General features: G+C 36.8%; 1 protein-coding gene across 5 annotated transcripts in view; it reads left to right on the top strand.

Moving 5' to 3' along the window:
• Positions 1 to 1,095: 1,095 nt before the first annotated feature.
• The window catches only part of CNOT2 (CCR4-NOT transcription complex subunit 2), a 104,901-nt gene continuing 93,226 nt past the window's right edge, over positions 1,096 to 12,770 (top strand). For 3 of the 5 annotated variants that reach the window (XM_010986393.3, XM_031463128.2, XM_010986396.3), the window contains exon 1: positions 1,102 to 1,211. In XM_010986393.3, coding sequence (XP_010984695.1) covers positions 1,207 to 1,211 — 5 coding nt within the window. In that variant the 5' untranslated portion in view covers positions 1,102 to 1,206. Of the gene's footprint in view, positions 1,212 to 12,770 lie in introns of all 5 variants that reach the window. The other 2 variants (XM_010986394.3, XM_064491532.1) reach the window with 1 other exon arrangement.

A 12,770-nucleotide genomic window follows, 5' to 3' on the forward strand; every position in this document is an offset into this window, starting at 1 on the left:
GGAAAGAGTGACTTTATAAAAGAAACAAAACAAGGGAAATAGGAATTTTATTTACTGCAAATGAACTGTACTTTACATTAGCAAATTCTGTCACTCTAACAGAGAAGAAGTAACAATGTTCATTTCATAAAACCACACAATTCCTGAACACACGTGCAGAGGCTCTTTTTAGGTTCAAAAATACCGGGTAAAACGGTGAGAGTTTATCGGTATACAAAAGAATAAAGCGAGATTTCTTATTTCAAAGAAGGTAAAATTAATTTCACTTTGACAATTATTTTTCTGGGAAGCAAGAGACTTCACTCCCCTGAAGTTTCCACTAAAGCCACCATAATTTCAAACGGTCTTGCTGACAGCTAGCCCAGGCAGTCACTCCAGCTTACGTGGGGATTGGGGAGTGGGAGCAAGAAAAGTGCTATAAATCCAGCTCGGCAAACCTCAACTCAATAGTGCTTTAAAAACCTGCTCCCCAATATGCTCCCTCTCAAGGAGTTTAAAAAAAAAAAAAAAAAAAAGGAAGAGTGGTGAGTAGAAAATACCAGTGGTTTCGGCTGAGGGGCACTCACTTCTCAAGAGGTGATGCTGACGCGCTGCGGGTCCCTGGAAGTGCGTGCACCAGTACCGGAGGTTTCCGGGGCTGAGGGAAGAAGAGGGGACAGCGATGAGATTTGCAGGCGGTGGAGTGACGGGGCCCGGTACGTGGCGGACGTGGGGGGAGGCGGGGTGTGCGACACGAACACAAACACAAACACAAACACGCTCCGCGTCCCCGGGGAGGGCGGGCCGACGCCACCTCACCATTCCCCGCCCCTGGACCCCGCGGCCCGCCTCGGACCTAGAGCCCGCGGCCGGTGCGAAGCAACCCGGCCACAGGGGAGCCGTAGCGGCCGCAGAGGCCCTGCTCGCTGTAACGTCTCGGAGAAACAACGAGCCTCCCCGTGAGTCGGTGAGAGAGACAGTGTTGGCCGCGGAAAGCAAGGTGAGGAAGTGAAGAGCCTCTTCCAACCCTCGGTCTAACGCGAGGGAAGCGGCCTACCCACCCCAAACTCTGTCCCGTCGGCAATCGCCGCTCCCACCTTCCGCCGCCGCCTTGAGGGAAGCCGGAACGACGGGGGTCACGGCGGAGGTCAGAGGGTAAAGGTCTTGCTCCCAGCAGCCTCCGCGGTGGATACGTCGCCATCTTGGATCCGCGGGACAAGAAAATTCATGCGGTGAGTTTTTGGCAAATTTTCGGAAGTCTGGCAGCGGGGCGCGCGGCGGGGGCGGCGGATTCGGGGCCCCGGCAAGGCGGGGGAATGCCTCGGGGCCGGTCCGGTCGCTCCAGGGGTCCGCGGGCAGCGTCCCGGCCCGCCGCTTCCCGTTGCTTTTGTCTCGGCTCCAATCGAGAGAGGGAGAGCGGAGCGGGCGGGGAGGGGGGGTGGCGGCGGTGGAGGGAGGGAGGGGGTGTGTATGAGGAGGGTGGTGGACGGGACGTAAAGCGTCGCTGTACTCGGGTCGCTGCAGCGGCAGCTGTGGATCCTAGGCCCGGTTCTTTCGGCTGACGCTGGGGCTTTCCCCAGACTCCTCTCCCCCGGGCTCCCGCCAGCGCGGAGGAGCCTCCGCCGCGCTGCTTCCTGGGGAAGAAGAGAAGGCGGCAGCGACGGTGGCCAAGGAGCCCGGGCCCGCTTTGGACGGCGCTGCCGCTTTCCCAGCAGCTGCCGCGGTCTCTGGCTGTTCATATTTTCTCAATACACGCACATCACCTGCAACTTGTCTGTTTCTGTGTATGTATATGTAAAAGATGGGGGACACTGGACTGGCTAACGGGCCTCAGGAGCTTCCAGGCCCTGGGGTACCGAAGGCTGTGGATGGTGGAAGGAGAAGGAGTGTTAACAGTGATGCTTTCTCTGCTTCCGCACCCGGAGGGTGAAGCTTCCGTGGTCTGGTAGAGACAGTCCGGAGAGTCCTGGGGCGGTGGAGGAACCCGAGACGCCTCTGTCTGTGAAGTTGCTAGCCCTAGGTTTCTACTTCCGCCGGGGCCTCTCCACCTTTTGCTGTTTTGGGTCTAACTTAAAAGTTTCACGGAAGAAGGGAGTGGGGTTAAAAGAGACGCTCCTAGTTCTTAGTTCAGGCTCTGATCCGTCTAGGAGATTTCTCTAACTCTTGATAACTATGGTCCTTGCGAATGCGAGTTGTTTTCTTTTATGAGAACATTTCCAAGGTCTTAGGATTTGCATTTATTCCAGGCCCTGTGGGTACGGTATTACAACCACAAAAGTCTTACATACGGGTACCACCCTCTTGGAAGGAACTTAAAAACATCTACTTTTTTCGAATCCTAGGAGATGCTTTCACTTTTCAACATCCAGAACACCGACTGCAACACATTTTTGTTTCATTTTCATAAAACTCTTAGTCAAAGAATCCTACTCCTTTCTTAATCTTATGGAAAGTTTCTAATAATTAAGTACACTGATATAAACCCTTAGATTCTTGGCGAAATGACAGAAAGTATCTAAGTTGGAATCTGTTCACAAGGGAGGCCATGCATGAATTTAGAGCTCAAAATCGAACAACTTTTCTGTCATGCTTGATGTTAGGACTCTAGACCTCTAGAATCGTAAGTACAGCTTTTGATTTGCCTTTTGAAACAACGTAAGTGAAAGTAATGAAGTATAGGGGCAGGAGATAGAAATTAGAAAATATCTATTTACATACCAAGTTTATGTTGTTTGGGAATGCTTGGTATATTTGACAAGTTATTTTCCAAGCGCCAATGTACACGTCTCTTTTGCAGTTTTGGAACTTTATCTCATTAAAGAGTTGATTAAGAATCACAGTGGACTGAAATGGCTAAATGGCTGGATGTGTACAGTCAGATCTCTTTTCGTTCAGGTACTTCTTAATGGACCAAGGTCTGCAGTAAACTTTGTATGTTGAACTCTTTAGTTTGTAGTTCTTTTGTAAATATTAAATCTAAAGGAAAAATACAAAATACATGTTAAAAAAGACAAAATTCCTTCTGCTCCATTTCTTTCTTGACTTTGTAAGGTCCTTATGTAATTTTAAAAAGGTACGTTTCTCTCTTTTTTTCCTGAGGGCTTGAATTGCAGTGACTTCTATGAATACTTTGTATTTTAGATAGGAATTGAGAAACTTTCACATTTTTGGCATCCTAATTAATACTGCATCAATAAAAATAAATTAATGTAAGTATCGTTTGTTGGTAGAACGCTTTTATTCTGTGTATACTGTGTAGAGATATCTGTAACTTAATCTGATACTCTTGGGGAATTAGAATTGCCTATATGTTTAACCAAGCAACAAATACAGCGTCTTAGAAAGGTTTTCAGTTTCTATAGTATTTTATTTTAAAGTAAATTTGTATGGCAGAAAATTGAAGGCAAAAGGCATGAGTTTGAGTGATTTATATCTTCTTCCATTCCATTGATCTTTAAGGTAAAGTAAACCTCAGAATGATACTCCTCCCCACAAGAACTTGTTACCTGTATTTTTACTTAATAACATTGGATGTTAAATTTACTTTTTGATTTTTCAGAGATACTTTACAGTTAGTTATAGCCTGAAAATCCTCTTTGTTCAAAGGTAAATACTTAGATTTATGAGTAGATTTCATTAGAAGTTCTTCTAACTCAATTGTTTTGGTTGTTATTTCTTCAGTAGATATTGGTATTAAAAATATTCGTATTTTAAAACACCCAGATTTTTTTGCAACGTGTGGGAAGTTACAGTTTTACCCTGTTTAGTCATAATATTTTCTGATAATATAGAAAAATAAAGAAAAGGTACACTGGTGTACATATGAAATAATGACTAGACATTACTGGATTGGTAAAAATAAGAACGGTTTTTTGCTCTTTAAAAGCGGTGTTAAACAGTGTTTTTAAATTGTCTTAAAATTTTTAACTGTATAAAGTTTGTTCTATTATGATTACATATTTAAAAGCAAACTTCTCATGTGCTTGCTTACTAGGCATTTGAGGACAAACTTACGCAAATAGTGATACAATCTTAGGAAAAGATACTACTAAGTAAAATTTTATTTGTAACCTAGACTTCTAGTGGATTTTGTAGCACAAAGAAATAAAAGAAACTAAGGTCCCAACCAGGTAGGGCAGTTTTAGAGTGAGAGTTAATCTGAGTTGCACTGTAATGTTTGAATCAAATTGCATACAATATTGATTTCAAGGGATCTGGTGCTATGATAGGAATCATTCTGGTTGATGGTACAGGTGACTGTTCTTCCTTACTTTGGGTGATTTCTACCTGTGATACTTAAAGGAGTTGAATTTCATAGTGACTTTTACTAGGTATTTTTGCAAAGATCTATACTGAAGTTGGTGTCTGCTATAGAAAGTCTGCCTTTGAAAAGAAATAGAATGAACATTAGGGTTTTAAGTTTTTTAAATTATTTTATAATTTTTAACCTTGGTTTTTTCATTGAACCTTTCCTTCTTCAACTTAAATACTATATATATAGTTGCTTTAGTTCTGTTTGACATCCTTTTTTAAACTCTTAAAACTCCTGTCTTATGACAAGTCATGCTGATATGGCTTGTTTATTTACTTTGTCTCTACTATTAGAAATAACCTGGAAAAAGAATTCCTAATTTTTTTTTCTGACAGCTTGTTCTCTGAAATACAGATGATAATTTCTTGGTATTATCACTTGGGGGTATGCTACATTATGAATTAATGAAATGGTTTACAATATTTTATTTTTTGATAAGCCCTCATGGCTTACATAATCATGAAATGCAAAATAAATTACCTAAGAGGAAAAACCCCAAATTTTCCTTTTCTGGAGACACTTTGATGTTTTGTATATGTCTATTTAGATATAGCTAGATATTTTGGACATATTTGCCACTTACTCTGAAAATTTCTCCCTTTGTTTGCTTTCATTCGTATGTTATTATATGGAGTTTGTGTGCGACAGTGGTGGTGGTGGTCTTTACTATCGTTTCTCTGTTTGACAAACTTCTTACTGTTCAAAACTACTCTGGTGTCACTTTCTTAATGAAACTTTTCCCGACTCTCCAAATCCCTTTGCTGTACTGCTTTTATTCTTCAAACTTCTACTACTGAATGTGTCACACTTTATTATAATTTACTGTCTATGCCCCCCCCCCATGCACCATAACCCTCCTGGACTGTAAGCACCTGAGAGGTGGGGCTGTGTCTTATTTATGTTTACATTTCTAATGCCTTCTATAGTGCATAGTACTTAGTAGGTTATCAGTAAATATGCAGTAAATTGTACTGGAGCCAGATTGTCATTTCACACTTAGTGCTGTCAGGGCGCTCAGTTTCCTAATCCACAAATCAGAAGCAACAGATTAAAAAAAGGAATGCGGAGAAGGGCATCCTGTGTTCCTTTATTTTCCTGAATCCTTTCTTACAGTTTTGCTTCTTAACTACCTCTGGGAAACTAGATAACCAGCTTCTTAGAGAAATGTGTGTGGAGTGAGTACAGGACTGAGGGAAGGATGTTAGTTACAAAGTGCTCTGGCAATGTTCAGGTCTATATGCTTGCTGTATTTTGTATGACTAAGGTCATTGGTTGAAGGAGATATTTTGTAACTACTCGGGAACTTAATATTTACTGTTGCTTAACCATGAAGCCCTATTAGATTTGGGCTTTCTTAAGTCAGATTCAGTGTTTTTTTCCTCCCCTCTACCCACCTTTTTACTCTTAATACCTGGCCCAATGCCTAGTACAAGGTAGAAATTCTCTAGTTTTTGAGTACCATTCTCCTTATGAAAATAGAGTGGGATGATTTGATGTATCTTTATGGGCAGTCCAAATTTCAGAAAGCTCTAAAAAGGGATTTTTTTTAAAGCAAGCATGATGGCAAATTCCTACTGCAATTGGTAACCTAATCACAGTCTATCTGTCTTAACTTAATTTTCTATTTTAATGCAGAAATATTAATGCATTTGATTGCAGGTGCTGCCTAGGGCACCCTGGGAGGTGTTAGGTCATGTATGATAAATACGCTACTTTACCTTTCTAAAATCTGACAAATTCCAATTCTGAGAGATGTCTGGCCTTTGAGGATTTGAATAAGAGATTGTGCACCAGTTTTGTGTACTTTTTTGAGACAATAGGAATCAAAACAGAGTAAATGACTCCCAGAGTTGCATTTAGTGGAGATGATAACATATGACTTAAGATTTTAAAAATGTCCCATTTTTCTATGTATTTTTCAGAGACTTTTTAATGACTAAAAAGCTAGTAAAGATACAGAGAGAATTTTTTTTTTAAAAGAGAATTTGTTCTAGAACTCAGGACACCAGTTTTTCTCTGCTTTTATTGAATTGAAGTATCTTTCCTTATGTGAAAGCAGATGAGAGAGAAGCAGATGAGAGAGAATATTTAGTACATACTTACTTTGCCAAGGAATGATAAACAAGAGGAAATTCTGTGTTTTGGCAATTTAAGTAACAGTGAGTAGACTTGCCTTTTTTCAAATGTATTGATTTACCATTGTTTCCATTTATATATTTGGATGTTGAAAGGTAACTCCATTTTGTATCAGCATCTGGACAAAATGTAATGACTAATTATGTAATACAGTGTGTTTGGGAGAGGAACATTTGGTTTTATGTCATATCTGGCAGGAATGTGTTTTTGTGTTGTTTTGCATTGTAAATTAGTGCTTATTCACACAAGTTTTGTACTTAATTTTCCATTTTAAAAGAGTCTTTCATAGATTGGTAAAATAATAATAATTCAGTAAATTTACCCTGCCTTTCAAAGGACCTGATACCTTTCGGCTTAATTTTACTGCTTAATACCTAGAAAATACTTTACAGCTTGCAGAGCACTTTCATATACACTGTCATAATTTTATATGGTTGTCATTTTGATATTTAGTTTTAAAATAAGGTTAAATTTTAACATTAACATAAAGATAGAACAATCAAATTTTTTTATTAGTATGAAAAATAGTAATTGGGAATTTTGAAGACCATTTTATCCTTAGACTGGACTCGGCATTTAATGTCTTTCTCACTTAATATTACTCTTTAGGAAAAATCCTGATTTATCAAATTAAGTAGGTGTAAGTGGAAGGTTTGTTTTTGTTTTTAACTGATCATCTTGAAGATTCAGTATCATTGAATTAAGTTTATGTGGAAGTTTGAAAGAGAAGTAGTGGGAAATTTTTGTTTCAAGCTTAACTTTCTGGAAAAATACAATAGCTGCTCACATTTTAAAAAGTTATAAACATATTCATCAAGAAACACCAAAACTTTAAGTAAAAATACTGTTATGATGAGAGTAAGTAATAAAATATCACACAGATGCCACATTTTACAAATTTACTTGCTATTGCATAATTATTTTTTGAGATCATGTCCTAACTTTGCCTTGATTTAATAGTGCATGAAATAGTGTTTTAGGGGTGTCATTTGTATTATTATGTGAGTGAGCAAGTCTGACCTTAGATCGGAGAAAAATCAGAGCTATAGAACCTTTCTCATCTATGTATACTTATGAGAAATTGTACATATGTTCATAGACACATGAGGCCAAGCTTTGAGGTCTGTAGCAGAACTGTTTAACCTGACAGCAGAGATAGCAGCCTTCAAAGTGTAAATATGATATATGAAGCACTTTTGTGTTCTGTATGTTTGTGAATCACACAACCTAAAATAGATATATGTGTATAAAACAATTGTCCAGGACTTCAGGGAATTTGACCTCTAACTGCTCTTAAGATGTTTCATAGCATAGTTTAAAAACTACTGTACTTTTGGTCTCTAAAATCACTTCCAACCTAAAATTCTATGTTTTTACAAAGTCAGGACTTTTTCTTCTCTCTGCAAATGCAAATTTCATACAGTTTACTTGTTTTTGAGTAGCATTTGGGTAGAAATTGTTTAAATTTAAATTTTAGACTACTGGTTGAATGTTAGCACTTGAGACATTTTCAACTAAATCCTTTAATAATCTGAGTATGTATTCTTTTCTAGACATTTGCCTTAATGGAACTAACTTCTTAGAGGGGGAGACAGAAAATAAACCAGTGAACATAATTTCAGAAGATGGCAATTGTAATGAAAAAATTAAGGGGTAAGGGATGGAAGGAGGAGACTATTTTAAGAAAGTAGGGTGATGATGAGAGGAAGACCCTTCTCTGGAGGTAGCTTTTGAGCAGAAACTGAAAAAGAAGAAAGCCATGCAAAAATCTGGGTGAATGTTTTTCTGGCCAGAAAGAAGACCCTGAGGTGGAGTCAGATTTTTTATGTTTGATGGAAACAAGGAATTTAATCAGTAGTTACTTTGTGCTTTCTACATAAATAGGGGTGAATTCTAATGGGAAAAAGAGATGATTAAGACATAAATCTTTGTCTTTCAACTGCTAAAAATGTTGTGATGGACCTAGTAACTTGTAATACATTTTATGAATAGCTATAGGGAAGAGGGATTATTTTTCATTTAAGAGGCCATGATAATGTTTTCCAGGTCAGGTGGAATTGGAGAGGGGGTTCCTGTCTGTTAGTGGAAAATTATAAAGGAGAGCAAACTTAAAACTTTGTGTTTGCATAGGATAATCAAAACCTTTAAAGATGTTGGCTTTGCAAAATTTTTGATAGATTTTTCTTAGCAATTAGTCAGTAATGATTTTCACATTTAATTAATTACCTGCTATAGTTCCATAATATTGCTGTGCACTTTGCACTGTGCAATGAATGATTCTTCAAGTTCAGTTTTTATAGTGCATGTGATGGATACATGGTAGTGTAGAGGAACCTTGTTTGAGGGCGTTAGAGTTGGTTTCAGGCAGGTGATGTTTGAACTGGGTTCTGAAGGGTGATTTAGAGTTCATCTAGGTGGGGCAGGGTACACAATCCACCTTGCAAATGCACAAAGTCTGAGAGAATAGACTGGATTTAGAGAGTGGCAAAGCGATCTGCTATATAGTCTTGATGGAGTTTTGGGACCTCTTGAGAAGTTGGGTGAAGGAATGGATTTGCCATAGTGTGAGAGACTTTTTTTACATGACAAAGAATAAGTAACTTTTTTTTTTTTTAAACAATGTGAGTGATAATTAGATATGTGCTTCAGGAGGAAATTGTTAGATTCCACAGTTGATTTATAATTAAACTTACAAGCTTGATGGTTTTGTGCATTTGTGAAATTTTTGAAGGATTTTTTAATCTGTATTAGTCAAATTGAGTATTCTGTATTCATACTGGCAGGAATTTTTAATTATTAACAACTGACTTTGAAATTCTGTAGTTTCTTATCTTCCAGAGAACCTGTTATAATACATATAAACCAATGCCTATAATGAAAAGTATTACATTAATGGATGGGATTTTTCATGTAAGTTTCTAGGGCAGGCAAAGTTTGAAAGTTCTTATTTGGCATTATTGGTCGGCATAAGATTTAACATTGCTTCAATATATTAGAATGATACCCAAAAAATCCAAATTAGCAATATAATCATTGATAGGAACTTATACCTATATTACTAGAAGTTCATATTTTGTAATGCTAAGATGTGTGTGTTATTCAGAATATGTAACAGTTATGCATTTATTTTAGGTTGCTAGGATAGTTAATTTTGACATGCAAAATAAAAAAAAGAGCCCAAATGAATGTTTTTAAATAAAAAGAATTGATACCCTAAGAATGCAGTTTGAGCAAATTACTACTTTGATAGGTATGCATTATATACCATTTTTTCATAGCAAAAGTAAGTGATTCTACCGTGGTGACTTGGAACTGCCAAGTTGCTTAATTGTCTAGTTCGTTTTTTGACTGAATAAAATGGAACTGATTCTAACTGTTTCCTATTAAAGAGAGTTATATTGTGCTGGAATTTTATATGATGCTATAGTCTCTAGCCAGCCTGAAATGGAATCACCAGTTCTGCTTTTAATGAGCTGTGTGACTTACCCTTTCTAAACTTCAGTTTTCACGTTCAGAAAATGAAGGTAAGTAACAATATTTACCTCATAAGGTTGACATAAGGAATAAAGGCTCTTGTGTGCTTTTTTTTGGTTTTTTGTTTTTTGGTTTTTTTTGTAGTGGGAATTGGCACTTAAGATAAGCTTCTGAGACAAATGAGAATTAGCCACAGTTTATTTCATACAGTGCACTATGCTCTTTTTTTTTTTGTATCAAATTTGTAAATGTAAACAAGAAGAATGCAGTTTGTTCTTAAAGTGTAGACATGTTTTTCCTACCAGGAATTTCATTTAGATACTGTGTTAAGTATTGTGTAATATTTTGAGTAACAAAAATACATCTTAGTACTGCTCTATCTGAAAGCATTTGGCATGGTGCGTGGCACATAAATGGCACTTAATAATTCCTTTGGTAAATGGGATAAATCTAATGGGGAGATCATTGATTTAGGACTCAACTGTGTCTACCACTTACAACTTGCAAGTTTCTTCCCTATGCATTTTTCCATTTCCTTAGAATGAATAAAATATCTTCTCTTAGGCTTACTTAGATTTTAGTTAAATAAAATTGTGCCAAACACCTGACCATAGGTTCTTAGCAATGTTGGTTCCTAGGTCTTTTCCTTTATGCGTTGTAAATATTCCAGAATTCTGGAGGAAGTTTAGAAGAAATACTTAACATAGCACCTGTCATTATTTTTTGGAAGTTGAGAAAGTTCGTTTATTTGCCTTTGAGTATATGTCCATGCTTAATGGACAGGACTACCACACTTGGATTCAGACAATGGGTTCTACTCTGGGCTCCATGAATGTATTAGCTATGTGCTTCGGCAAAATAGTATTAGAGAAACTCAGCTTTTTAGCCATTTATACCTCCTAATGTTGCTGAGGAGAACTGAGATAAAAAGCAGAAATATTTGGCTAACTGTAAAGCATGTGAAAAGTATCATGGTAGAGTCTTGATTGTTAGCGGTTATTATGAAACTAGGAGTTTCTTAAGTTTGTGTGGTTCATTTATTCATTCATTCTACCTTATGATACTGCTACATTCATGTGGTTTGCCCTTTATTTCTGTTTAATTAAATATTTGGCAGTTGGAGGGGGAAGTGTGGAGAGTAGGGAAAAAATGATTCTGCTATGTTTCAGAGTGGGCCATTTAATACTTGGATGTTTTTGCGTGCTGAAGTCCTGATACTTTCTGTATGTAAATACATATAACAGGAAGTCTGCCTCATCTTCATTCCCTCTTCATTAAGGATGAAAGATCGTGAATATTCTCTGGGTTTTTTCTAGTTTGGGGAACTTGTGTGCTTGCTTTTTATCATTGTTAGCCAAATATGTTTTTGTGAGCATCATGCCTGTTTTCCCCTACAAATAAAATTGAATTGTAATTTATAATTAGAGCATTGAGAATGTCAGTGCAGTAGTTTGAAAATGTTGTATATTCTTTGTGTTATATAATGTGTATGAATAACTTTAAAGATCTGTTAGGTACTGGCCTTTTGAAGCATTAAAATAAACACCATATAAGGAAAACAGAATAGTACTAAGTAGCTCCAGTAGCAAAGTAAGGAAAGTGAATCAGAGTAATGAATTTGGAAAATGATTATGTGTTGAAGAAAAAGGCATTGCTTTTTCTGTCACTCTTCTGAAAACCTAGGTAATGATTTTATGTACTTGTGAGTTCTGCTGATTGTGATTATTTATTTATTTATTGAGGTGTAGTCGGTTTACAATGTTGTGTCAATTTCTGGTGTAGGGATTATTTTTAATCTCATATTATAAAAAAAGCTACTTTCAAGTAGAATATTTTTTCCTTGAAACTTGATACCCCAAATTCTCAGGTTGCACCTCCATTTTTTCATATTGTCTAAGGCAAATAATTTAAAATGGAGCAAAGTCAACTCATATCTAAAACTTACATGTATAACTTATATTTATAGTATATAACCTATAAATTTCTGCAGATCTGCAGGTCCTGTTCGAGATATGCCCCTTTATAATTTTTAATAGTTTTAATAATTATTATGAGGCACAGCAGTATGCTTGGGCATTAGATACTGATTTATGTTTATTCTAAGAAAGAGATGATTTATTAGTGCATTTTTAGAAAAGTTTTCAATACCAAAGGCTTTTTGCTTAATTTGCTGCAATTAACTAGAACTAATTGAAGAATTCGTTCTTCAGAGTAGTCTACATTCTAAATGGTATGGTTAAGTGAATTTTATTTTTATTGTATATGCCAGCCTTAGGCAAATAATGTAGATGCTAAAACCCCAAGACATGGTAAAGATATGTATTTTTGCTTTTACAAAGTTAGACTGTCAGTTTTATCTTTATTTCTGATTTATCAGTTACAGAAAAAGGACAGTTAAGTTTCTTTGATTTCTAACATTCAAATTAATGTCTTGAGATTTGAATTTTTTTAAAAGGAAGACTTGTAATAGAGACAATTTTCTTATAACTATATATTTTGTAATTTTGGATTCTTGAATATAGGTATATATTATTGAAGCATACCAAGGAAGTAATACTATTATTTATTGATTTTTAAATTTTTATGTGAAGCAAATGTCAGGTTATTTGCTGAAGTAGCCTGAGGTAAAACAGTAATAATAATGACATACACTTATAGAAAAAGTGGAAAATAAAGATGAGGAAAAGAAGGAAATAAAAGCCACTTGCAATTCTGCAGACTAGAAAACTGTTAACCTGGGCAGACATAATTTGTTGTTTCCTGTGTGTGTGTGTGTGTGTGTGTGTGTGTGTGTGTGTATTTGAAAGCACTCTAATCTCTTTTGCTTTTTCTCCCTGATTATTAAAGTAACAAAAGTGAATGTGGAAAA

This window comes from Camelus dromedarius, chromosome 11 (genome assembly GCF_036321535.1).
Source record: "Camelus dromedarius isolate mCamDro1 chromosome 11, mCamDro1.pat, whole genome shotgun sequence".
NCBI classification, from domain to species: domain Eukaryota; kingdom Metazoa; phylum Chordata; class Mammalia; order Artiodactyla; family Camelidae; genus Camelus; species Camelus dromedarius.